Source organism: Dama dama, chromosome 33 (assembly GCF_033118175.1).
Source record: "Dama dama isolate Ldn47 chromosome 33, ASM3311817v1, whole genome shotgun sequence".
NCBI lineage: Eukaryota > Metazoa > Chordata > Mammalia > Artiodactyla > Cervidae > Dama > Dama dama.
The window spans coordinates 10,764,508-10,791,419 of NC_083713.1; the positions used below are offsets into that span (position 1 = coordinate 10,764,508).

Sequence of the window (26,912 nt, forward strand, 5' to 3'; positions counted from 1 at the left end):
TAGTAATTCTATACCCTGTAAATACAGGTTAAAGCTGAAAGAGAAACACAGGGAAAGAATATTCTGATCAATGCTATCACAAACCATCCTGTTTCTCAGAGTATCGGAACACATCTAATGAGCTGCCTTACCTCTTAGTCTCCTTAGACAGCAGCAGTGAGTTTACGAACAGGGAGCAGAGGAACGAAGCAGATGGCAGCACGTGGGCTGGAGTGCGAAGAAGCTGGAGTAAAGCAGAAAAACGGTTTCATTTAAAAAGAGGAAACGCCAAGGCTTTTATCAACACCAGGCTGTTGATGAAAAACCAAAGAACCCCTACTTTTATGCAACAACCCCTTCTCCAACCCCATAAGAAATCCTAAATTTTATGACATTTAGTTTGAGAATTAAAGTTGCACAATATACAAATCCAAAAAAATCCAAAATCCGAAAATTATTTGTTACAGATTTACTATACAAAAATTCCAACCTTAAAGTGCTTTACTGCATTTAACCCACGTCACATAGGTATAAACAATTAATTTATACTACTAGTTTCAGTATTATAATAAACTTACGTAATTAATAATTACTTACCTCACTAATTGCAGGTATGTTTTCTGTTAAGGGCAGCTGTACCAGCTCATTCTCCAGAGCTTCATTTAACTTGTCATTCTGCTGTTGCTGCCTGTGTTTTCCCAGTAAGAAATAAAATGGGGTTGTTGGAAGACTTTCTTCTGCTAGTAACTGTAAGGGTTAAAGAACAGGGAAATAGTTTCAATAAAAAAGGAGGAACTGCCTCTGATCCAAGTACTACAGTAATAAATAACAGGGATGAGAGGAATTGTAGGTATTATCTTGTATGATTTTTTCACTTCACAGGTAAAGCAACTGAGACTAGTCCATTGACTCTGAGAAAAGCCAACAGCGGACACTTAGATGACAGAACAAAATGTACATCTACCACTACTTCTTCCCCCAGTCCTACAAAAATAGCAGCAAAGGGGTTTTCAAAAGGGCATAAATCTACAGTAATAAAGAAACTGGGTGAAGGGGAAAGTGGAAAGCAGGCTGAAGGTGGTAACTAACCCAGCAGACCCAAGAGAACAGGATTCGAAGCTGGTGGTGGAGGAAGCTATGTAAGAGCACCCCAATTTATGCTATGGTGGTGCTGGTTTAGTCACCAAGTCATGTCCAACTCTTGTGACCCCATGGACTGTTGCCTGCCAGGCTCCTCTGTCCATGGATTCTCCAGGCAAGAATACTGGAGTGGGTTGCCATTTCCTTCTCCAAATGCATGCTGTAGAATCTCACAATGCTCAAGAACTGGTACTAACAGTACCTCTGAAAAAGGCTAAAAAAAAAAAAAAAGAAAAAAAAAGAAAAAAAAAGAAAGAAAACCAGTTAGCCTGGTTAAAGTCCATTTTGAGAGCTCTCAGATTTCCATATCTCCTCCTCAGCCTCAACAGAAGGCTGGCAGTATGTTCCTTGAAGAGCAAAGCAGAGTGTGTCTTTAGACTGGACAGCTTGGTGTGTGGAGGGGTGAGGGTGCACAGCTGAAGGCAGCTGTGGTCCATAGAGGGTGCTTCCCACAATGCTGGCAGTCAGGTGACATCTTTCAGGCAAGAACTTGGAAGAAGTTTTTCTGGGTAATAACGACCAGCCTAAGAGAAAAAGTTCTAAAAATGATGACTTCAGAGATTTTCTCCTAAAAGCTCAGGTCAAGTTCCATCCAGGTGAACTTTCAAATGGTGATCTTGCTCACTTTTAATTCAAAGCAGACAACCAAGAATCATCAGACTCTGATGAAAATCTCCAAAACAGATTGAAAAGAAAAAAACCTAATGGAAACAAACCATACAAGAGAGAGGAAAAAAAAGCCCCAAACATATATATATATATATGTTATACATATATATATATGTATAAGATCATATGAAAAACAAGAAGAAATCTCTCATACTATAAAAAACAGGGGAAAAAAAGAATCACTTTCTAAAATACTATGTATTTTACTTCATGTTTCTTATCTGTATCTTCCTATTAGACTGTAACACTACAAATTTAGAGACTTGACCCTTCCATTCACTGATACCTCAAATGTCTAGAGCACACAGTACTGATCAACAAAAAAATGCTGAATGAATTCAATGAATTTTCAGAGAAAACTAAGTCAGGTTACAGATAAAGTGTAACAGTATCTTCAGAGTTCTAAGACAAAATGATTTTCAACCTAGAATTCTACGTAACAAACCAATCAAATGGGAGAGAAGAAAAACAAGTCCAAACCTGCAATGTCTTAAATTTACTTCCCATGCACCAACAAGGAGATATTTACCAAAGCAAAGGAGTAACCAGAGCAAGAGATAAACCACAGGATCTACTGCGGCAGAGGTGACTGAACCCCAGAAGAGCAGCAAATGCAGATCCTAAGACGACTGCTAGGCAGCAGGTTTTAGGTTTATAACAGGGCAGTCAGTGCAGAATAAAGCAGGCCAGAGGCTCCTGAAAATATTTCTTCAAGACTCAGAATACCTAATATGAAAACCATGAGAGAGGACTTACACAACTAGGATAGAGTTTGGTGGTGACTTAGGTGCCCCTAATGCAGGAGACCCAGGTTTGATCCCTGGGTTGGGAAGATCCCTGGAGAAGGGAATGGCTGCCCACTCCAGTACTCTTGCCTGGAAAATTCCATGGACGGAGGAGCCTGGTGGGCTACGATCCATGGGGTCGCAAAGAACTGGACGTGACTGAGCGACTAATACTCTCACTCTCACTAGATGAGAACAGGAAACCGAGCAAATGAAAAGATAAGCAATCATTAACTCCAGATAAAAGCAAAAGCAGCTGGTCACAAAAGGAAAAGCAACCTGTTTGTTACTGCATGGCCCAGTTATGAATTGTGTTAACATTTTTAAGGATGAACAGCCATCTAAGATAAATTTAAGATTTACCTACACTGGAAAGATTAGGGACAGAATGTATGTGGGTGTATGTTGTGTATTTGGGGGGAGAGGTGTGAAAGAAATTTCGACTTCAATAGATCACAATTAGAAAATACCAAATCTAATGCCTAGATCTGAAAAATCCAGAATTAGCAATATAAACATGTTTCTTAGAGACAGGGAGGTAAATAAAAACTTCAACTCAAAAGTTGAGAGTGAGTATCTTTGTGGATAATGGCACTTGGTGGTGAAGTTCAAGTTTTCTCACAGAAGTCTCATAAAACTATTTGATTCTTTGGATCACAAGCATATATTACTGATATTACAAATTAAAACTACATTTTCGAAGACCACTATGACATCAAATGAAGCAAGTAGTTTCTAATTATATAATTTAAAACTCCACTTCAGGGCAGTAAAACATTTTTGTCATAGCCGAGTTCTGAAAGATAACCTTACTTTGCAGGGAGGCAATGTGCATGATCTGAGCTACAAGTGAGCAGAACGTACCTGTCTGCTTGTGGGTGTGAGTTTCTCTTCTGGAGACTGTGTACTGAACGTCAATAAACTCTGAAAAGAGAGGTCAATTCATGATGCAAAATACAAACTGTAGATATTAAAGTTAGAAAAAGATGTCAACCTTTCCTGCTGATATATATATATATATATATATGCTCACAGAAAATGTATTTAGTAACTGCTGTGACAGTTGTAAGATGGTTCTGAAAGATCATATATTAAAAAAAAATCAACTGATGGATCTAATTTAAGCCTCTGATTTCTTTATGGTAAATCAAATAAAGTTTAAAAAAGGCCATTCTAACAAATACAATTCAAAATACTCTATCTTTTAGATCATATCTTTTTACTGTCACGGAATGAATGAATACAAGAAAGAGCCTTAAAGGTGGGGGCTAATATAGTCCCACCAGTAATACGACTGTACTGAGCATATTAGATGATGTGGCAGTGGGTTGAGGTGGGTAGGGAGAGAAGGGGTAATCCTTAATAAAACTATTTCACACACACTAAATGACCACCTTTTCTGAGGTGGATGGTTACCTGTGATTTTGTTAGGAAGTAAAACTGGGATCTGTTGAGCCACTGGTAAGCTTCTGAGGTGAATGATTCAGGAACATCTCGGGGAACAAACACTCCCCACAAGACTTCCTCTCTGCAGATATTCTTTTGAATATACAATGGCCTTGGCTCGCTAGGTTTAAATACAAACACTAGAGGGAAAAAAAACAGACAATAACATTTTGCCTGCAAAGGTTAGTTCTAGTCTCAGACTGGAGGACCACACTCACCCTGGGACTTACCCCATGGAGTAAATGACCCAGGCCATGATTATTTTAGGCTTTGATTCAACAAGTATCTACGTGATGCCTACTATGTGTCAAGCAGGTTAGAACGAGGGCTTTGGAGATGAAAAAGAGAGAAAAATTCCTATTTCTGAGAGCAGGGCCAACTGCAGAAAACAGACAGCAAAACCCTACAGAAGTACTTTTTGTCTTAAGCTCTCGAACAGAGATCTGTGAAGCTTTAAGGTCACAGAGAAGGAACGATTAAAGCTCCTTGGGGCGTGGGGGCTGGTTTCAAAATCCTTCAGAGGCGAAATCTCTCTTGGATTTTGAAGACCGAGCAGGAGATGACATGCTGAAAAACGAGGGAGGTCCTCAAGCTGGAACTCAAGGAAGAGCAGGGGTCAGGCAAGTGTCTTCTGATCTGCAGTTAAGTTTAGCTCATATTACATGAAAGATGTTAAAAAGAAAATTTAGGTATCAGATTTCTTCTGTCAAAGAATGTGTGTACTTACAGTCTGAACCCCCAGAAGACTGAGCGACTGCAGCAATATTCTCTGAATTGGGATCAGGTTCCATAACTCTCACATTTAATTTCGTACTCCATTCCACTGGGGGAAAAAGGGATTCACTTCTAAGAAGAGATTTACCAAAAGCTTTCTTAAAGTAGGTACTCAATATTTATTGGGACAATCAATTTTATTATTCTCAGGAAGAGGGATTTTTATGCTTCCAGATTAATACACAGTCAACATACTGAAATTATCTGTGGAAATCTGCATTGAGACGAGGGGCAGGAAGCAAAAAAACAGTCTTTCTTCCACATACAATGAAATGGTTATTATTTCAGTGCAACCATGGTCTGATGCTTTTCCACTACTGCTAAATGTGGGCAAAATGTTAACCAGAATTGTTGTAGAGAATATAAAAAAAGTTATAAACATTCATTACTAAGCAACCACCATGCCTTCCAAACATACTTGAATAAGTAAAATGCCAGAGTCCATGTTTGTTAGGAGGACTGTTAATAGGCTCCATTCAAATTTAATGCTGACAGGGGCACTGCAGGTTAATATGTATTATGAATTAGAGAAACTTTCCACAAATTGTTGAGGATGGAGAATATGGAGGGCAGCAGTCACACACTGAAGACAGTGGGGAAAAAGGAAGGACAATGGAAGTTATTTGTTGAAAATTAGGCAATTTATAAACACAGCTGACTTTGAACAACATGGATTTGAACTGAGCAGATCTACACGTGTGTGCTCAGTCATGTCCACTCCTTGTGGCCCCATGGACTGCAAACCTGACAGGTTCCTCTGTCCACGGACTTTTCCAGGCAAGAGCACCGGAGCAGGGTACCATTTCCTACTTCAGGGAATAAACCTTCTTCCAGCGAACAGAGCTGAGTCTCTTGCGTCTCCTGCGTTGGCAGGTGGATTCTTTACCACTAGTGCCACCTGGGAAGCCCTTTATAAATACAGTTGACCCCTGAATAACACGAATTTGAACTAAGAGGGCACACATATATGTAGACTTTTAAAACAGCAAATGCGACAGCACTGTTCAATCCAAGGCTGGTTGAATCCACAGAGGGTTGTCTCTAAGTTATACATGAATTTTTGATTGGGCAGAGGGTCAATGACCCTAACTCCTGCATCACTCAAGAGTCAACTGTAATCAAAGTCTATTACTACAGGCATAGCACTCCAAATTTTCCTATGTGCTCTGATACCACTTTATAGCAAAAAAAAATCTTACATGCACAACTGAGCAGATTCCAACAGCACAGAATGCCATTTTCAGAGACACCAAGAAGATACTTGGAACAAGTCAATCTCCCAAAGCAAAGGTGCCTAGATTAAAACAAGGAAGTTAACAATTTAGTTCTACCACACTCCGTTACAAAGGACTGCAGACTTCCCACCCTAAATTAAAACAAGGAAGGTAACAAGTTAGTTCTGCTATACTCAGTTACAAAGGACTGCTGACTTCTTGCTTTATATTATATTAAAACAAGGAAGGTGACAAGTTAGTTCTACCACACTCAGTTGCAGATGCAGACTTTTAGATACACACACATGTTTTTGTTCATAATTATCCTGCAGAAAAAGGGGGTAAGGAGCACAAAAGGCTATTTTGTTTCTTTAGGAAAACAGATTTGATGACCAATTCTTTTCTAATATGCTGTACAGTATAGTAATTGGCACATATAGAGAACATGTATGTGAAACATACCAAGTTACTTAAAACCTTTTATGCTTTTTTTTGTGCCTCAAGAGGCAGGTTTGCAATATGAATTGTGAAGTTTTATAAAGTAAATTCAGAATTAGATATATTAGAAATTAGAAACAATTAGGCATTCTGTCCTCAAACGCTCAAGTGACCTGAAATAAAATGGAAGATATTATTATCAATTCCCTTGCCATTATTACAAATAATGAAGTTTGAGCATAACACTGCTTTTATGAAGATGAGAGAAACTGTCTGGATCTACTGAGGCTCATGATGCATGGCATCTACTGTTGTGTTGCACAACCAAGAAAACTAGTGCGCATGGCTCACAAACAGCGTTTCTTAGCCTCCCAGTGTTTTGGTGAGCTGCTGGCACCACTGGCACAGAGGATACCTTTGGAGAAAGCGTAAATTATTATTCACGTTTATGCAGAAAGACTTGTTTGAATTAAAAAAAATCCAGTAGTTTATACTCTCCCAATTATTTACCTACCTTATTTTCCCAGCTCGTTGACAAAATGTACATTTAAGCTCCCAAGTCTCTGAATCCCATATTGTAACTATTTCTTCAAAACTAACTGCTAGTAAGGAGCCATCTTCAGAGAAACAACAGTGGGTTGCTTGGTATTTATGATAGCTGCCCACAAAGTCACAGGTCCAGCCGACAGCCTTCTCTGCGGAAATGTAGAGCATAGACACAGTATAATGCTAGACAGTATTTTAGGGAATTTATTAGACACACATTAAAAAACAAGGAAACAACAAAACACTTTCCTCCCCCAAACTTAGTTAACAAATTAATGACTGATATGAAATTTGCATCCCTTCCAAGAGACCTTGGCCTTCCTCTAGTGGAACAGTAAAGGGTGTAACTGCAAAAGGGAGTAACTTTTTTTTTAAAAACTCTTCCCTCATAGAATGGAGAATTAGCACACAATTAATCAAGAATGTCATAAAATAAGTAAACATTTGGGAAAGAAGGAATGTAAAAATGTTATTTTTCACATCATTTGAAATTAGGCAATGGTCTACAGAATTATAGCTGAAAAAATCCTCCCAGAATGGATATAATTTTCATGAGAGTTAAACATATCAATTCTTAAACTTGTAAACTACATATGCATATACTATATTTAAGCAACTTACTGTATATATCAGAATCATCTGTTAATATCCACACTTTGAAGTGACCATCTTTACTTGCTGTAACCAACGTGGAATTTTCAGATTTTTCTGCATTACAGAAACAGAGAGCTGTGATGTGGTCCTCATGTGGCATGTTAACCTTTGTATTAAGGACAAACCTAGTAGGAAGGAAACCAATTTATTTTTATATCAGGACAATACGATATACTATCATTGAGTATTAAGAATTCCTTACAAGTTGCACATTTTCCAACAGAATCTTTAAGAATAGGCAACTTATATATTACCACTCAGAATGACCAACAATTGAGTGCTCTGTCACTAACAGCCAAAAGACGCAGAGAGTCCCAGCACATTACCTCTGGCCTTGTGTAACTTACATTAACACAGATGATTATGTAGTGTCAACTTACTGGTACAGAATGAATATAAAATAGGGGTCTGTCAAAACATGATACTTGAAAGGTTACTACACTGAAGTACAGGAAAACTGTAGAACACATGTCCTCACTATTTTGAAAAGAAAGCAAAAAAGGAAACGGCTATAAAGCACCTCCTTGTGGCAAGAAGGTAGAGAAACAACACTACCTATCTCAAACTGCCCTGGCTGGTGTTTAATAAGTCACCCAAACTACCTCCCAAAGTTTGTTTCTGCCTCCAGAACACTGGTGTGAATGAAAGGAGCTTATGCTAGCACTGTTTTCCGGAGTATCAGGGCAGTGGTCCTGTCGGGCTGACAGATCTTTAAAAAGTCCAGGTTATGACAGTGGTACGGAGGGACTGTTTCCTCACCAGTAAAATGCATCAACAGGCTTCTCCTGTGAAGATTCACAAGATCACTGAGCCTGGTTCTTGACAAGCAAGGACTTGATAAACAGCTATTACAGCCATACTGCGAGAAACTAGTGGGTTCCTTATCTTGTCGAAACTACAGCACACCACACTTCCACCACCTACACTGTCATTTTTCCCAAAGAAGGTAGTGTAACATCAGTAAGAGAGCCAAGGGACAGACAGCTGCGTTCTAGTCCTGGATCTGCCTGGATCAGGTGTGTCCTGGGGGCTGTCACTTCTCCATGTTTCCTCCTGCATGCAATGAGGTGACTCATACCGTGGAGGACACCACTGCTTTCTCAGAGCAGAAAGCTCAAAGGCTGTATTAGAGGAGTAACACTTCCTTCATTTCTCTTAATATAAATGTATCAAAAAGACCAATAATCAAAACCACAACCTGGAAAGTCAAATAAATTTCTGCTCTGAAATTAAACAGCTATATAGGTAATATTACCCTTGTGTTTTCTTATTATACACCCACAGTTTCATTTGCAATTCAAGTTCAGTTTCCTTTTCTTGACGTTGTTCCACCGTTGCAAGCCAATTACCACAGCAGCCAAACGCAGCCTTTGTTAGCTCAATTTGGATCAGACCAGAATCATTGATATATTCTTGCTGTATAATATCTAACTGGTGGGTTAAAAAAAAAACCAAAAATTTTTATTAATGTAAATATGTAAATGTTAAAGCATTCAAGGAATATTAATTAACCACATCAGAGATACCTTCTGGAATCTACAGTAACAGGCTTTTAGACAAAAATGAACTAACCATTACTTATGGTGATCAAAAATGCCAATAAAAAATGAAGCATATTATATAACATAAATTCAGTGGTGATAATTTTTCAATGATCTTGAATTTTAGTAATGATTATGCTCCATTTATAGATCTTAGAACAAAATCTTAGATTACAGTAATGTTTTTGTTTCAAATAGTTTTATATAAAATCTCTAGATTTCACATCACTAGAAACAAAGAGAGCAAAATAAAACCTATAATTTTTAAGGAGTGAAAAAAGAACAATACTGTAAACAGATGAGCATTTATAATTGTTTCCTTTATTCTATTTCCTCATCTACATCTACTTACTAAAAATGTATTAAGTGTCTACTATTTCCAGGCATTGTACTAGAAATGTACAAACATCAGTAAGCTTTCTTTCTTTGAGAGGTTAAAAGGTGTTGGAGGGAAAGAGACAAAGTGTTTGAGAGGCTGTAATAGAAATCTATAAAGGGTACTGTGGGGCACAAAAGAAAAAGTGGAAAGTCTGGACTGCATTTATCAGGATTACAGAAAGTGTTCCTCTTTAATCTACACTGAATTTACCTTCAGTATGCACATACGACACTGTTTCACCACAAAACACAGACATGTCTGTGTTGTCAGTCCACATACTCGCATATCCCACTCTTGTGACTCAAAGGTAGAGATGTGTCTAACAGTTAATTAGTGTTGTCTGAAACAATAAAGTAAGAGCCTACACAACAGCGCTGACTGGCTTTTACAGGCAGACTTCACCTGCAACCGTGGCCTCATTAGGATCATGCTGTAAACAACTGATAATACAATGTTTAAATAACACAGGCACAACATCTTAAGAAGTCACAAAAGTTACCTGACCCCAGTGGGTGCTATAAAAACTTTCACTAGTTTTAAGATCAGTTAATGCATCAAAATCTTACATTGTATAACTGTTTATCACTTTGGAGAGAATAAAACTGCAGGTGGCCAGGTTTCCCATTCAAAACCAAAGCTTTAGTTCTTGGGTCAATCATCAAACCGGTAAAGATACTTCTGTCTGCAAAAGAAGTGATGAACAGTAGCTGAAATCAGAAAAACATTCACGTTAAAAAAGGTACACCATTCCACAGCCAAAGGTCTGCAGTACCTTTCACTAGGCCTTGAATTACTGCAGACGCCTCAAGGTTTCGGTGGATGATTGTTATCTCTGTGGTAAAAACAAACAGTTAAACATACATGAGTCAAATTTCAAGGCAAAAAAAAGAAAAGAAAAACGTGAATTTATATTTTTCTGATACACACCAGAATACAAAAGACAACTGAATTATGTTCTTGGGGTGTGATTGGAGAGTTAGGACTACAGTTTGTTATTTAACAGAAAAACTAGGGGTGGGATGAGGGCTTTTCATCCCACCTTTCAGTCCCTGTTGGAACCTCTAAGTTTTCTGCTGTGACTACGACTACATTGAAAATGTTAATTCAGAAACTTATTTGCCCCAAAAGAGATGGTTCCAGTTTACTTTGAAATGAATCACTGCACTAATGGGTTGCTCAGCCATGCTCTCTGTTGAAGGCAAACAAGGCAGTGGGCTATGGGATTCACATCTCAGCTGGGTTACAACAGGATGACTAAATGCTTTGGAGGAATCACAAGACTGTCTCCATTTCTGTCAAAATCCCACACTGAGATAACAGCTCTCACACTGAGATAATGGTTATACAACAGGAAAATCTCATAGCATTCTTACGAAAATGCCATTCTATTGTAAAAACACAAACGCCCATTTCAAAACCCTTCTTTTATCCCCCAATCATTCCACATGAAAAAGATCTTTAAATGTAAGTGGCACAACAATAACCAAATACACTTAGCCCTACACTCTCATAAAAACAACTTTGGAAATGTAGGATTCTGGTGGCATCTAAGGGCAAGAAAAGGGTGGAGAAAAGATGAGAAATGGAAGAGAAAAAAGTGCTGGTTAAATCCTATGCTACTTAGTTTGCTATTTTCCACTCCCTACAGACGCTAGCTATTTTATGACATTACACAAAATCCTATTTGCTCACGACAACACATTCAGACTTACTGTTATCGGAATGTGAAGTACAGAACAAATCCCCGGCTGGTGACACTGAGATGTGTTCAATGGTGGCTCCTAAGCGGGGCAGGAACTCCTTATTCTTCTCTGCTGCCTCACGCCACTCCACGAGGACAGACTCACGGCCCCCGCTCAGCAGGCTGCTGCCTTCTCATCCACCCAAAGAAACGAAAAAGACAGAGAAAAATAGGAAGATATGATCAATGTTGTGATTTTTCCTATGTTAGAGAAATATTTTTAAAAATATGCAAACAAGTGTCTTTATATCTTTTAATAAACTTGGAAGACAAAAGATTTAAAGATCACTGATCCAGGGATTTTTTTTTCTTTTTGGTAATATGTGACTACTTTGTTGCTGACCAATTCTGCCAATAACCAGAAAAACTGGGTAACACAAACATCCTCCAGGCCCAAATGGCTTCACTAGTGAACTTTTCCAAACATTTAAGGAAGAAATAAACCAGTTTTACTCTGTTCCAGGTAACAAAAAAGAAAGAACACTTCCCAATTTGTTTTGAAGACCAGCATACTTCAGCACCAAAACTAGTACACTATTAAGGAAAGTGCAAGCCAATTTCTTAACAGGAAAAAACTACAAAATGAAACAGCAAGCTGAATCCAATGATACACTAAAAAGACAGGACATCACTGCAGGGTAAAGTTTATTGCAGCAATGTGAGGTTATTTTAACATTTGAAAAATAAACCAAGGTAATGAACTCTACTTAGAGAATAAAAGAAAAATAAATCATCGGTATTTTATTATAGATGCACAGAACGTATATGATATTATTCTAGACCCATAATAAAAACTCAGTAACCAAGTAGTGAGACCTTTAAAATTTCACCAAAACACCTATAGAAAATCTACAAGTAATTTAGTGGTGAAATATTGAAAATCTTCCTCCTGTGTTGGGAACACCATACCACTTTTATTCAACATTAACCTGAAGTCCTAGAGCACTGAAATAAGAAAGGCTTAAGGATCAGAATGAAGTAACAAATCAGATGCTAACAAGGTGGATGAACCTAGAATCTGTTATAGTCAAGTAAGTCAGAAAGAGAAAAACAAATATAGTACATTAACACATATATTTTTGGAATCTAGAAAAAGTGATATTGATGAGCTTACTTGCAGGGAAGGAAAGGAGATGCAGATGTAGATACGGAATGGACTTGTGGACACAGTGGGGGAGGGAGAGAGGGGGATGAATGCAGAAAGCAGCATCAGCATATATGCACTATTGGGTGTGAGACGGATAGCGGTGAGAAGCTGTGAGTAGCACAGGGAGCCCAGCCTGGTGCTCTGTGATGACCTAGAAGGAGGGGATGGGGGCAGGGGAGGGAGGCTAGGGGAGGGAGGGATGTATGTGTAATCACACCTGATCTGCATTGTTGTATGGCAGAAACCAACACAACATTGTAAAAATTAAAAAAAAAAAAAAAAAAAAACTTAACATGTGATATAGTATTAGTAACTGAAGTACAGATTTTGTTCACATCTCACAAAATTTTACGCTAGTGTCCATTATTTGTTTTCATACCTTATTCAAGACTCTACATTGTATTTAATTGCACTGAGCGGTATCAGCTGCATACAAAAAATTCTGGTGAATTCTCTTTTCACTTTTATTCTATCACAAATATTTTGTAATTTTCCTTGTTATGGCATCTTAGATATATACTCCTCATTCAAAAGTGAACATTTAATTTCCAAATATATGGGATTTTTTAAAGCAGCTTTGCTATTCATTTCTCATTTAAAAGATTCTCTGCAATCACCCTCAGTGTTTTTTCAGTCCTCTAACTTTACTGAGGCTTTCAATGGCCAATCTCTCTTGGTAAAGGTCACACTGCACTTGAAGAAAACATGTGGGTTATTTTCAAATATCTCTTGATATTGAGCTCTAACATAATTCCACAGTAAAAAGAGAACAGACTGTGTAATATCAATACTTTATGGCTAAAAAGTTTTGCACCTGGTCTTATGTCTGGATATATCTCCTAGTTTCTAGTCTATGGGAACTTGAATAAAATTTGTATCCTACTGTTGTGTGAAAATTGTATTAATCTTAATTACATCAAATTGGTTCATAGTGCTTTTCAGGTTTACTATATTCTTGTACTCCTCTATACATTCATTCTAATAATTTCTGAGAGTTTGATATTCAAACTTTAACTAAAAATCTTAATTTATCAACTTAGAACTGACAATTGTAATATATATGGTGAAACTACATGTAACTCTGTTTTGTATTTTCCAGGTCTCCTGTAAATGTGTTATCTTATTTTCATAATTTAAAAAACAACAAAAATTAGATGCTCACAGACAACATGACTGGGTTCAAAGCAGAGCCAAAACAGTTTATATAGTTAATATTTGCCCTAACTTATAAACAGTTCTAAAAACTGTTTGCACAGACAACTAATTTCTTTCTTCAATTAACTCTTATACATATTCAGGGTCAATTCTGAATTGTCAACATTTCACTGACAACCATGTACTATATTACTTCTTGTTTACAAATATTCATGTGATTTAAAAAAATGACATCAAGAATTCAACTCTCTATCAGCCAAGCTGATCAGCAGTACCTCCGGTGTGAAAGCCCTGTTTCACAGGAGAGGCACTTGGTATTCGTTTTTTCTTTCTTTGAGTGCCAACTAATCTATCTATGCCTTCTCCCTAAACCCCACCTGAAAAGGCCGATCCTGAATGTTCCAGGGCTTAAGGATAAGTAAGGCCATCAAGAAAGCTATGACTAATAACTAACTTGATAGGAGGTGGGCAGGATGGGTAAGGACAACCAAAGAGAAAAGTCACAAGGATAATATTTATCAGTTGATCTTGGTCCTGCTTTGAGCAGGGACCACAGCGGAGAAAAACAAACTGCGCAGGAAGGGCAAAAGAAACCACCTATGGTCAGGAAAGAATAAAGACCCTGCCTGGAACATTACAGACGCATATTTACAAAATGCCACAAACACCCTCATCTGTACTCTGGGGGCTGGGGTGGGGGTGGGGTTAAAGATAGGACAGCTTATGTGATTCATCCACAGGGTTAACACCCTCTTCGTTCTCCTTTTGTTCTTAGCTCCCGTATGTCACGGCTGGACTCCTGTTGTACTACCCTAAGTAAGTACTAGGCTGGGTCCCACCCTTCCACATACCACTCCCCAGCCCCCAGCCCCCAAAATCAAAAGCACAAGTGGGCTGAGGGTACCTTCTACTTCCCAAGGCTCCAGTGAGTTAAACCCAAGCAACCCTGTAGGAATCCAGAGCACGCGGTACTAAGACTTGTCCTGGCCACCTCTAGGAAAACTTGCAGGAAGAAAATCCACCTTCTCCAGGTACATCAACTTCTGGAGCATCTAGCACCCCTCCCCTGCACTGTTCAGAACCAGTCAAAATATAACGATATGATTTTCAGCACACAGGTGTAGGGATGCTAAAGTAATCAAAGACAAAATGTACCCCAAATTTCTGTTGAAGGTCATCCTACTTCCAAGGGGGTATTTTTACTCATTACAGCCACTCTCCTGCAGCTTAAGTGGAATGAAGGACTGAATTAACCTCAAACAGTGAATGTGGCGATCTTATAGGTAAAAAAAAGAAACTTTTGAACTAGATCTAGGTCCAAATCGAACTTACTAGCCATGTGACCTTTTAAGCAAGTTGGTTCTCAACTATAAAGCTCATTTATGGCATCTGTACAATGAGAATAAAGGTGCCTATTATTTTTGGAGTCAACGATTAAATGACATAATGGATGTGAAGCACCAGCAGTCACTTGCTCTTGATAAACTTTAGTTATACTCATGGACAACAAGCACCTGACAATGTGCACATGCATTAAAACAAAAAAGTAATATAATTTAAACAGGTGTGTATTAACAGGCGGCTTTATCACAGGTGTACACTTTGATACGCCGAAGGGCTTTGAAACCTTAGGCAAATGGTATTGTGCAATAAGCATTGTGCCAACTGTGCCTAAAACACGGGTAGTATGTAAGTGCTTAAAATTCATTTGGCCTAGGCAATTCTAAATCTTTCAGACTATAAATACAGTGAATTAAAACACTTGGTTCACACATTTCAAAACTTCATTTTAATTGTTAAATCTGCACTTACCTGTCACTGAAAAAGCCAAATCCATAACCAAATCATGATGCCAATGTAAACATGTATATGTGTATTTCTTTTCATCATCAAAATTCCTCCTGTTGGAGAAAATCAAAATTCTTAATTTGGTCAAAGGAGTATGTTTATCAAGCTCACTGGTTTTAACGTGCAAAAAGAATACTTTCTATTTCTAAACCAGTTACTTCTGCAAACAACAGGCCATCATAGTATCCTACGAGTTCAATATTCACTGTTGTTACTCTTTCCATTTTACTTAAAAGCTGACAAAAAGCTCTCTTATAAATAAAATGCACTTTTTTTTACTCCTAGGGCCAAGGGTTGAAATCTTAAAATAGTAAGTCTGTGCAACGAGAGTATAGTAATACAAGAAAGGGAGGACGCCAGCAAAACCTCATCTCTACTATCAGCTGCTGCTCTTCGGTTCTGTCCTTTCCCCTGTACCCAGGTATACCCCTGTTCTGCAGGACTAATCCAGAAGAAATAAATGACCGTCAAGCTCTTCAAGAGTAAACTGACCAAAGACGAATTTTGCCGTCCTTGTGACCAGTTGCTATGCAATCTTCCTTTGGGTGACAGGCTACACAGGTAAAGTTGTTCCTAGCGTGTTTCTTATTTCTTGATGATGATAAGGTAAACCTAGAAGAAAAAAATTTTACCTTGATTATTAAAGACTTGGTGGGTGTGATATAGTTAGGTAAAAAGGAGGCCCATCCTTATCAAGCCAAACCTGTGAGCTCTCAGTATGCACTGAATATAATGTTCGATTTTTAAGAAAAACTGTGACCAGGAATCATGAATTGTGTCTTATAAACATTTGTTATTACACAATATAAACTTCATGTGAATAACATTCTACCATAATAACTAATCTATGGAGGCCACTGAGAGTGAAGTAAAGAATAGACAGTCCTTTTCGTGGTTTTCTACCTGGCCAAAGTTTGTTAAAATTTCGTGTTTAAGCTAAGTTTTCAGTATTATATATGGATAACCCTAAGAAATTATATCTGAGACAACTGGATAATCTGTTCAAAGATGTCAGGATCCTTATTATACTGCAAGGGAAAACAAATGTCAATCTTAAGGCAGGGTTAGAGAGGACAGCGTCACCTGAAGAGTGACTTCTCATGCTTAGCACTGCGTTGCTGTGTGGTGTGCGCAGTCCTGTGTGACTCTTCGCAATCCCAGATTGTAGCCCACCAGGCTCCTCTGTCCATGGGATTTTCCAGAAAAGAATACTGGAGTGGGTTGCCATTTCCTTCTCCAGGGAAACTTCCCAATCCAAGGATCAAACCCACATCTCAAGTATCTCTTGCATTGGCGGACAGAGTCTTTACCACCTGGGAAGTCCCATGCTTAGCACCAGCCTCTTTAAATATATTATCTCATTCATCCTTACACTCTATTCAGTTCATTTGCTCAGTTGTGTCCAACTCTGCGACCCCATGGACTGCAGCACGCCAGGATTCTCTGTCCATCACCAACTCCTGGAGCTTACCCAACTCATGTCCACTGAATTGGTGATGACATCCAACCATCTCATCCTTTGTCGTCACCTTCTCCTCCTGCATTCAATCTTTCCCAGCATCAGGGTCTTTTCCATGAGTGAGTTCCTCACATCAGGTGGCCAAAGTATTGGAATTTCAGCTTCAACATCAGTCCTTCCAATGGATACTCAGGACTGACTTCCTTTAGGATTGACTGGTTCGATCTCCTTGCAGTCCAAGGGTCTCTTGAGAGTCTTCTCCAACACCACAGTCCAAAAGAATCAATTCTTCTGTGCTCAGCTTTCTTTATAGTCCAACTCTCACATCCATACAAGACTACTAGAAAAACCATAGCTTTGACTAGACGGACCTCTGTCAGCAAAGTACGTCTCTACTTTTTAATATGCCGTCTAGATTGGTCACAGCTTTTCATCCAAGGAGCAAGTGTCTTTGAATTTCATGGCTGCAGCCACCATCTGCAGTGATTTTTGAGCCCCTAAAACTGTTTCCCCATCTATCTGTCATGAAGTGATGGGACTAGATCCCATGATCTTGGTTTTCTGAATGTTGAGCTTTAAGCCAACTTTTTCATTCTCCCCTTTCACTTTCATCAAGAGGCTCTTTAGTTCTTCCTTGCTTTCTGCCATAACGGTGGTGTCATCTGCGTATCTGAGGTTATTGATATTTCTCCCAGTAATCTTGATTCCAGCTTGTGCTTTATCTAGCCCAGCATTTCACATGATGTACTCTGCATATAAGTTAAATAAGCAGGGTGACAATATATAGCCTTGACGTACTCCTTTCCTGATTTGGAACCAGTTTGTTGTTCTATGTTCAATTCTAACTGTTGCTTCTTGACCCGCATACAGGCTTCTCAGGAGGCAGGTAAGGTGGTCTGGTATTCCCATCTTTTGAAGAATTTTCCACAGTCTGTTGTGATCCACACAGTCAAAGGCTTTGGCATAGTCAATAAAGCAGGAGCAGATGTTTCTCTTGAACTCTCTTGCTTTTCTGATGATCCAACGGATGTTGGCAATTTGATCTCTGGCTACTCTGCCTTTCCTAAATCCAGCTTGAAAATATGGATGTTCACGGTTCACATTCTGTTGAAGCCTCGCCTGGAGTATTTTGAGCATCACTTTGCTAGCATGTGAGATGAGTTCAACTGTGTGGTAGTTTGAGCATTCTTTGGCATTGCCTTTCTTTGGGATTGGAATGAAAACTGACCTTTCCCAGTCCTGTGGCCACTGCTGAGTTTTCCAAATTTGCTGGCATATTGAGTGTAGCACTTTTACAGCATTATCGTTTAGAATTTGAAATAGCTCAACTGGAATTCCATCACCTCCACTAGCTTTGTTCTTAGTGATGCTTCCTAAGGCCTACTTGACCTCACATTCTAGGATGTCTGGCTCTAGGTGAGTGATCACACCATCATGGTTATCTGGGTCATGAAGATCTTTTTTGTGTAGTTCTTCTGTGTATTCTTGCCACCTCTTCTTAATATCCTCTGCTTCTGTTAGGTCCATACCCTTTGTGTCCTTTATTGTGCCCATCTTTGCATGAAATGTTCCCTTGATATCTCTAATTTTCTTGAAGAGATGTCTAGTCTTTCCCATTCTATTGTTTTCCTCTACTTCTTTGCAATGATCACTGAGGAAGGCTTTCTTGTCTCTCCTTGCTATTCCTTGGAACTCTGCACTCAAATGGGTGTATCTTTCTTTTTCTCCTTTGCCTCTAGTTTCTCTTCTTTTCTCAGGTATTTGTAAGGCCTCGTCAGACAGCCATTTTGCCATTTTGCGTTTCTTTTTCTTGCAGAATATCTTGATCACTGCCTCCTGTACAATGTCACGAACCTCCATCCATAGTTCTTCAGGCACTCTATCAGATCTAAATCCTCGAATCTATTTGCCACTTCCACTGTATAATTGTTAAGGTATTTGATTTAGGTCATATCTGAAGAGTCTACTGGTTTTCCCTACTTTCTTCAACTTAAGTCTGAATTTTGCAATAAGGAGTTCATGATCCCCATTTAATGGTATCATCCCCATTTAAAATGTATGTTAATCTGAAGTGCAAGAAGGTTCAATGAACTAATTTGAATCATGTTAAGCCCAGATATCTGAAAGCCTGTATTCATTCCTATAGCCATAAAAATCAATGAGAATCATCTAGAAAAGACTTTGGAAACCATATCCCAATTCTGACAGCAGAAATCTATGTGTGGATGGGGTTTTAGGGAGACAAGCTCCCTAGGATTTTGTGCGTAATAATTTTAACTCACTGTGGATTAAAAAATCTACCTTTGTATCTTGTGGTTTCATAATTTTAATATGGTACAGAAATATTTTTGGGTCACAGGATGAATAAAACTAAGATAGATAAAATTACAATGAACTCTTGAGTAAATAAAATAAAGCTATCAAAAAGGAATTCTTACCTTGTTGTTTTTTTCTTTTTGAAAAAATAAACAGACAAGTAGAAGTCCCGTACTGCAGCAACATACTCCCCCTGGTATTGCAAAGAGAAGATAACATTCATAAAAAGTTAATACCCTTTAAAAAGAAATATTCTCATCACAATAGTTAACAAAGCAACAGAACTGTTTTGCTGATCAAGAGTATATTAATATGAAACAATATATTACAGTTTAACAATGGAAAGGATGTGCAGTTGCTTAGTCGACTCTTTGTGACCCCCATGGACTGTAGCCCATCAGGCTCCTCTGTCCACGGGGATTCTCCAGGCAAGAATACTGGGTTGCCATGACCTCCTCCAGAGGATCTTTCCAACCCAGGTCTCCCACAAGGCAGGCAGATTCTTTACCATCTAAGCCACCAGGGAAGCCCAAGAAAATTGGAGTGGGTAGTCTATGCCTTCTCCAGGGGAACTTCCTGACCCAGGAATTGAACTGGGGTCTCGTGCACTGCAGGCGGATTCTTTACCAGCATGATTATTGTATGGAAAGGATACTCCTACTTTTACAATAATCAGAAAATTAAAGATGAATGTAGGTCCTATATCCTAAAACTAGACTCTCGAACTTTAAGTATAATGATTAAAACTTTTCTCTATTATGGCATAATTTATAAACAGTAAAGTGCAATGTCTGAAATGTATATAACCACTAACTACCACCACAATCAAGGTTTAGGACATTTTCTTTGCCTCAGGAATGCTCATTTGTTCTTTATTCCAGTCAATCCCCAATGCCCCTACCCCTGCCAGCTATCACCACAGCTTACCTCTCGGCCTGTTCTAGAACAGAATGGTAAATATTAGGTTGGTGCAAAAGTAACTGTGGTTTTGCACTGTTGAACTCTGCCATTTGATATTGGGAAGCATTCTTAAAAAAAATGTGGTTATGTTATACATCATTTTAATGCATATTTCTCACTTTATGTTTTTTGCTAATGACTTACTGCTTGCTGTTTATACTTATTTTTAGACTATAGAAATGGTATTAGACAAAAAGCAAATTTATGTGATTCTCTTGAGTTCAAAATGGATCATAAAGCAGCAGAGACAACTCATAACATCAACAATGCATCTGGCCCAGGAACGACTACTGAATGTACAGGGCAGTGGTTATTAAAGAAATTTTGCCAAGATGACGAGAGCCTGGAAGAGGAGGGGAGTAGCTGGCCACTGGGAGTTGACAACGACCAACTGAGAGCCATCATCAAAGCTGATCCTCTTACAACTACGTGAGATGTTGCCAAAGCACTCAACGCCAACCTTTCTAGGGTTGTTCGGCATTTGAGGCAAACTGGAAAGGTGAAAAAGGTCAACGAGTAGTAGTCTCAAGAGCTGACCAAAAAGGAAAAAAAAAAATATATATATATATATATCTATATATACTTTTTATTCTATGGAACAACAATGAACCATTTCTCGATCTGTGACATACCAGGAAAAGTGGATCGTATACGACAACCAGCAATGACCAGCTCTGTGGGTGGACTGACAAGATCCAAAGCACTTCCCAAAGCCAAACTCACATCAAAAAAAGGTCGTGGCCACTGTTTGGTGGTCTCCTGCCTGTCTGATCCACTACAGCTTTCTGAATCCTGGTGAAACCATTACATTTGAGGTGTATGCTCAGCAAGTTGATGAGATGCAGTGAAAACTGCAATGACTGCAGTCGGCACTGGTCAACAGAAAGGGCACAATTCTTCCCCAAGACAATGCCTGACTGCACATCACACAAACAACACTTCAAAAAATGAATGATTTAGGCTATCAAGTTTTGCGTCATCCACTACATTCACCTGACTTCTTGCCAACCGACTACCACTTCTTCTGGCATCTCAACAACTTTTTGCAGGGAAAATGCTCCACAACCAGGAGGAGGGAGAAAATGCTTTCCAAGAGTTTGACACATCCTGATTTTTATGATACAGGAATAAGCAAACTTATTTCTCATTGGCAAAAATGTTCTGATTGCAATGGTCCCTATTTTGATTAATAAAGATGCAGTTCAGCCTCATTATAATGATTTAAAATTCATGGTCTGAAACCGCAATTACTTTTGCACCAATCTAATACATCCCAATAAACTGTGGAAAATTCTGAAAGAGATGGGAATACCAGACCACCTGACCTGCCTCTTGAGAAACCTGTATGAAGGTCAGGAAGCAATAGTTAGAACTGGACATGTAACAACAGACTGCTTCCAAATAGGAAAAGGAGTACGTCAAGGCTGTATATTGTCACCCTGCTTATTTAACTTATATGTAGAGTACATCATGAGAAACGCTGGGCTGGAAGAAGCCCAAGCTGGAATCAAGATTGCCAGGAGAAATATCAATAACCTCAGATATGCAGATGATACCACCCTTATGGCAGAAAGTGAAGAGGAACTAAAAAGCCTCTTGATGAAAGTGAAAGAGAAGAGTGAAAAAGTTGGCTTAAAGCTCAACATTCTGAAAACTAAGATCATGGCATCTGGTATGATCACTTCATGGCAAATTGATCAGGAAACAGTGGAAACAGTGTCAGATTTTATTTTGGGGGGTTCCAAAATCACTGCAGATGGTGAATGCAGCCATGAAATTAAAAGACGCTTACTCCTTGCAAGGAAAGTTATGACCAACCTAGACAGCATATTAAAAAACAGATACATTACTTTGCCAACAAAGGTCCGTCTGGTCAAGGGTATGGTTTTTCCAGTGGTCATGTATGGATGTGAGAGTTGGACTGTGAAGAAAGCTGAGCACCGAAAAATTGATGCTTTTGGTGTTGGAGTAGACTCTTGAGAGTCCTTTGGATTACAAGGAGATTCAACCAGTCCATCCTAAAGGAGATCAGTCCTGGGTGTTCACTGGAAGGACTGATGCTGAAGCTGAAACTCCAGTACTTTGGCCACCTCATGCGAAGAGTTGACTCACTGGAAAAGACCCTGATGCTGGGAGGGATTGGGGGCAGGAGGAGAAGGGGACGACAGAGGATGAGATAGCTGGGTGGCATCACCAACTTGATGGACATGAATTTGAATAAACTCTGGGAGTTGGTGATGGACAGGGAGGCCTGGCGTGCTGCGATTCATGGGGTTACAAAGAGTCAGACATGACTGAGCGACTGAACTGAATACATTCCAATGGTAGCTCAATATTCCCTTTCTGAGATTCACCCATGCTCTTATACGTATCATTAGTTCCTTTTTATTGTGAAGCAGCTCCCAGTGAATGCATATGTATTACATACAATACATGTATGTATTACAAATCGTTTACTCTCTTACTGATGCACACTTTCTCATACGTGTCATTTTGTGGCCATGCTTTCACGTTGCTACCTATGAGCAGAACTGCTGGGTCACAGTAAAGGCACATGTTTAACTTTACCCCATATTAGCCACCACCCCTTACCGCCACTATCTGTTCTAGTGGACGTGAAGTAGTATCTCATTGTGCTTTTAATTTGTATTTAACTGATGACTATGATGCTGAAGAGTAATGACGTTTATAATGTTAAAAGTGTTTTCTCTAAGAAATTAATCCTTTTTAGAACAAAGCCAAAATAATGTTACAAAACTTAAGACTAAAGAAACATGACATCACAATGATATCTAGGGGCTTTCTATGGTACTTGATTTGTGATAGCTAAATAAATTGTATGAACATCATACAGTTACTGTTTCAGATAAAAATTTAAGTATACACATGCTGCAATGCTAAGTGAAGAAAAAAAAAAAGATAAAACCCTCAGATAATTATTCAGTTTGGGAAGTTATTTTATACATATTTAAGAAAAGGTCTAGAAAAAGATTTCTCAAATATTATCGCTTGTGAGATTCCATTTTACTTTTCTGTAAAGGCGTATTATTTATAGACATGGAGGTCATATTTTCAAAAGACACTTATCTATAATCAAAGGATTTAAGTGGCTTTTATGTGGTACAGGCTAAGAAGTACAGAAAAAATGTCAAACCATTGATTTTTCTGAACAATTACAGAGTTTATAAGAGTAGTAAGACACAATATATAAAATGAGAATCACCCTAAAAAAATCTATACCGCAAACATATGCTAAAGTCGCAAGACAGTTTTTTTAGTTACTAACAAAGGCACTGTAACTCAAGGCAATATTAAATGACTGTAACATAAAATACTCAGAGGCAAGACTGCAGGAAAGAGATTTTATGTACACAAAAGAAAATCAACAAAGCAAATTTTACCTCATTTCCAAAGGCAATGCACTTGGGTGACTGGTTTACGTAATCCAAAACAAAGGAGAGCTCCTTAGCTTCTATTTCCTGACTTGATGATTTTGGTAGTTTCACTGAAGCCAGCTGAAAGACATCTAGCCAAAGGCAGTTATATTAATAGAAAGTTTCTCCAGAGAAAGCATGTGTGTTTGTTCATATAAAACTGTTTATCAGAACTCCAGAGTTCACTTGATGCCAAGATCATAATTCTAGGTTCTCTGAACAAGCTGTATTCTTCATTTGAATACACAAGTTTTAACAGAAGTCTAATCTCACAAGCAATTTATGTATACACACAAGCATCATATATGTAGAAATAGGAAACAATCTTTTACTGGTGCATTTTGCTTTCCAAAGTGCTGAGATGAGCTTTAAAATGGAGACAGAATATGATAAATGAGCAGCCACAAGAACAAATCATCTGAGAGCTTTCAGAAATGCTATGGATTTGCCACACATACACAGAATAAATCTTTTCTGTAAACTGGCACGCTTTTCTTTTTGCATTCTGTTAAAATAGCTTCTCCTTAACAGCAAACAGTTATATTTCACTGTACCATTTCTTCCTTATTCTCTACCAAGGATGCCCCCTAGACTTTATAATGAATATAAAATTCTGTAACACATTGACCTACTATTTTCTTCTGTTTTCCAGTCCTTCTTACAGCCTTTTCAGTCATCTCAAACTTAATATGCCTAAATCCTAAACACGTACTTTCTTTTCTAAAGTTAAGTCTTCCCCAACACTGCCCACTTCAACCAAGGAATCATGCGGTGAGTATGGGGAGTGGCTACCAAACCACAATGATGAGCAAAGCCACCTAGGAAGATACAAAAAATGCTCATTCCTAGACCAAATCTCAGACCCAGTGAATCAGAGTTTAGAAACATTAATTTTTTTAATAAGCACAGAGATTAAGAATTAAGATAGACATTAAGATGGAGAAGGAAACAGCAGCCCACTCCAGAATTCTTGCCTGGAGAATCCCATGGACAGAGGAGCCTGGTGGGCTACAGTCCATGAGGTCACAAGAGTTGGACACGACTGAGTGACTAAACAACAGACATTAAGAATTCACATACTTATGTACAGGCAGAACCTAGATACTGAAAAGTGCTATTTTAAATAGTCACCTGATAAGGCAACAACCATTTTAAGAAATATATTGCCATTTCCAGAACATTTTTTGAAATGTCCCTTAGAGATGGTTTATGGGTCACATATGAAAACTCATAGCTTTTTATTCTTTCATGTCACATTTTGGTACCAAATGACTTCTAACTAAAAACGATTTCACTTTCACAGTTGTGACTATTCTCAAGTTACTTAAAAGTCCATGACATTAACAATCTGCAAACTGTTTCAACAAAAGAAACAACCCCCTCCCCAAATCCCAAAAATCTAACTACCAACACCTCCCAAAAACAAACCAAAAACCCCCCCAAAACTTCCAAACCACCCCCACCATGGAAAGGATTACTTAATGAGTTGTGAGCCAATCTAGCTGACCACCCAGTAACAAATTTAAAGCTTCTTTGAATTCTGAATACAACTCTATTTTAAGGAGGACAAACACAGGTTGCACTGGGATTCTTAAAGTCTGAGATTAGAAAAATGTTTTGGATATACTCTTTATATCAATGTTGGGGTATTAAACTTACTGCTAAAGGATAACTACTTGTAACCACTGAAGATATTCTCGATTTCCTAAAATGCTCTGAAACATGGCAAATTTCAGTGAATAATGTTCCAATGATAACAAAAATATAAAAATAATTTAGCCACTCTCTTAGTTTCTAATAATTTGTTTTCTATACCATTTCTTCCAGATTCAAGGTCAACAAATGGGAGGTGTTCGAGGATGGGTAAAATGACAGGGATGCTTAAAAATGACATTTGTTCAGTAGCAAGACACACTGTAGCTCAAAACAGCTTTAAAATTAGTTAGGTTGTCCATTATCACAACCATATTTTAAATAATCATTCCCTCATCAATACTTCAGAAAGTAATACAAACCCTCCCCAAAATGACTGCAATAATGATGAAACCAATTTAAACATCAGCTCCAAAAACTGTGGAATTCAGACTAAAATGGAAATGTTAAATTTGAGACACTGTTTAAAAAAAAAAAAAAAAAAAGCCACTCAAAGTTATATAAATCAAAATAAATTAATTTACTATACCTGGTTTTTCTTTATTTATTGTAACAAACACAGAATCCTCAGCACAGGAAAGAGTAAAGAGGGCATGAAGTTCACATCCAACCCTGAAGGTCTGAAAGATAAAGAGCACCATATTATTTATTCTATCCATCCCATGCAAAAGTTTCATAACAGGAGGGATTTTTTAATCCATTTTGCTCACTGTTACACTGCCAACTACGGAAGAAAACTTGGCCTAGGGAGACACTCAGTATGTATTTACTGAATAACCTTTTAAGTGAATATCTCTAGATCTACTTGGTTCTTTTCAATGGGTGCAGAGTATTCTATTGAATGAATATCCAAATTTAACTCAAGATTAAATTCAACTTTTTTCTACCATGAACAATGTTTAATGTTTTAAGAACCATATGTACCTGCCATTATTCCAACAAGAGATTCCTAAGGGTGAGATTGCTGAAGCAATGGTATTCATTTTCAGTTTCATATACCAACTATACACAAAAATGTCTATTTCTCTATATTTTATCACATATAGTTTCAATTTGTAATCTGTCTAAACTGACAGGGAAAAATGCTGTGTTATCTCTTAATTTACATTTAACTATTAACAAGGTTAAGAACCTTTTCATGTTTATTGGCTATTTCTTTTTCGTGTATTACATATTCCTACTCTATACCAACTTTTTTTTTTCCTGTGGGGTCACTAGTTTTTCCTTATTGGTTTTTGGTAATTTTGTGTATCACCGATAATATCTCTTGTAAATATGTTCTTTCACTGCTCATTTTTTGGTTAAAAAAGTTTAAAATTTTATATAGTCAAATTTATCTTTTATCACGAGTGAATTTCATGACATTTTAGGAAGGCTATCTAAAAAGATGAGACCTTAGAGAAGTAACAAAATACATCTGTCTTATGTTGCCATTCCTCTTCACATAAGGAAAATGGAAACTCAACCCACGTACCTTTATCAAAATGCCATCTATATAGTCCCACAGTTTAATCGTGCCATCAAAGGAACAAGAATACAGCTAAAAGGGTAAAAATAGTACAAAACTGATTAAGAAAAAGAACTACAATAGAATTATCAAGTAACTTAAATGCGGATACAGAAGGCATTGCCTA

At 38.0% G+C, this 26,912-nt stretch overlaps 1 protein-coding gene and 1 long non-coding RNA gene across 2 annotated transcripts in view; one reads left to right on the forward strand and one right to left on the reverse strand.

The window, feature by feature from the left end:
• LOC133051178 (uncharacterized) overlaps window positions 1-15,954 on the forward strand; it is a 55,113-nt gene extending 39,159 nt beyond the window's left edge. Inside the window, exons 3-4 of the long non-coding RNA XR_009691791.1 lie at window positions 14,384-14,424; window positions 15,742-15,954. This is a non-coding gene — a long non-coding RNA (uncharacterized LOC133051178). The remainder of the gene's footprint in view (window positions 1-14,383; window positions 14,425-15,741) is intronic.
• Window positions 1-26,912, reverse strand: part of WDR75 (WD repeat domain 75) — a 34,466-nt gene that overhangs the window by 1,424 nt on the left and 6,130 nt on the right. Inside the window, exons 3-20 of the mRNA XM_061135656.1 lie at window positions 26,753-26,818; window positions 25,808-25,898; window positions 23,593-23,717; window positions 19,354-19,424; window positions 15,949-16,068; window positions 15,421-15,509; window positions 11,278-11,436; window positions 10,338-10,397; window positions 10,132-10,247; window positions 8,901-9,076; window positions 7,613-7,770; window positions 6,960-7,140; window positions 5,993-6,087; window positions 4,747-4,842; window positions 3,990-4,159; window positions 3,438-3,497; window positions 577-726; window positions 132-223 (exon numbers count right to left, since the gene is read on the reverse strand). Coding sequence (XP_060991639.1) covers window positions 132-223; window positions 577-726; window positions 3,438-3,497; window positions 3,990-4,159; window positions 4,747-4,842; window positions 5,993-6,087; window positions 6,960-7,140; window positions 7,613-7,770; window positions 8,901-9,076; window positions 10,132-10,247; window positions 10,338-10,397; window positions 11,278-11,436; window positions 15,421-15,509; window positions 15,949-16,068; window positions 19,354-19,424; window positions 23,593-23,717; window positions 25,808-25,898; window positions 26,753-26,818 — 2,075 coding nt within the window. The remainder of the gene's footprint in view (window positions 1-131; window positions 224-576; window positions 727-3,437; window positions 3,498-3,989; window positions 4,160-4,746; window positions 4,843-5,992; window positions 6,088-6,959; window positions 7,141-7,612; window positions 7,771-8,900; window positions 9,077-10,131; window positions 10,248-10,337; window positions 10,398-11,277; window positions 11,437-15,420; window positions 15,510-15,948; window positions 16,069-19,353; window positions 19,425-23,592; window positions 23,718-25,807; window positions 25,899-26,752; window positions 26,819-26,912) is intronic.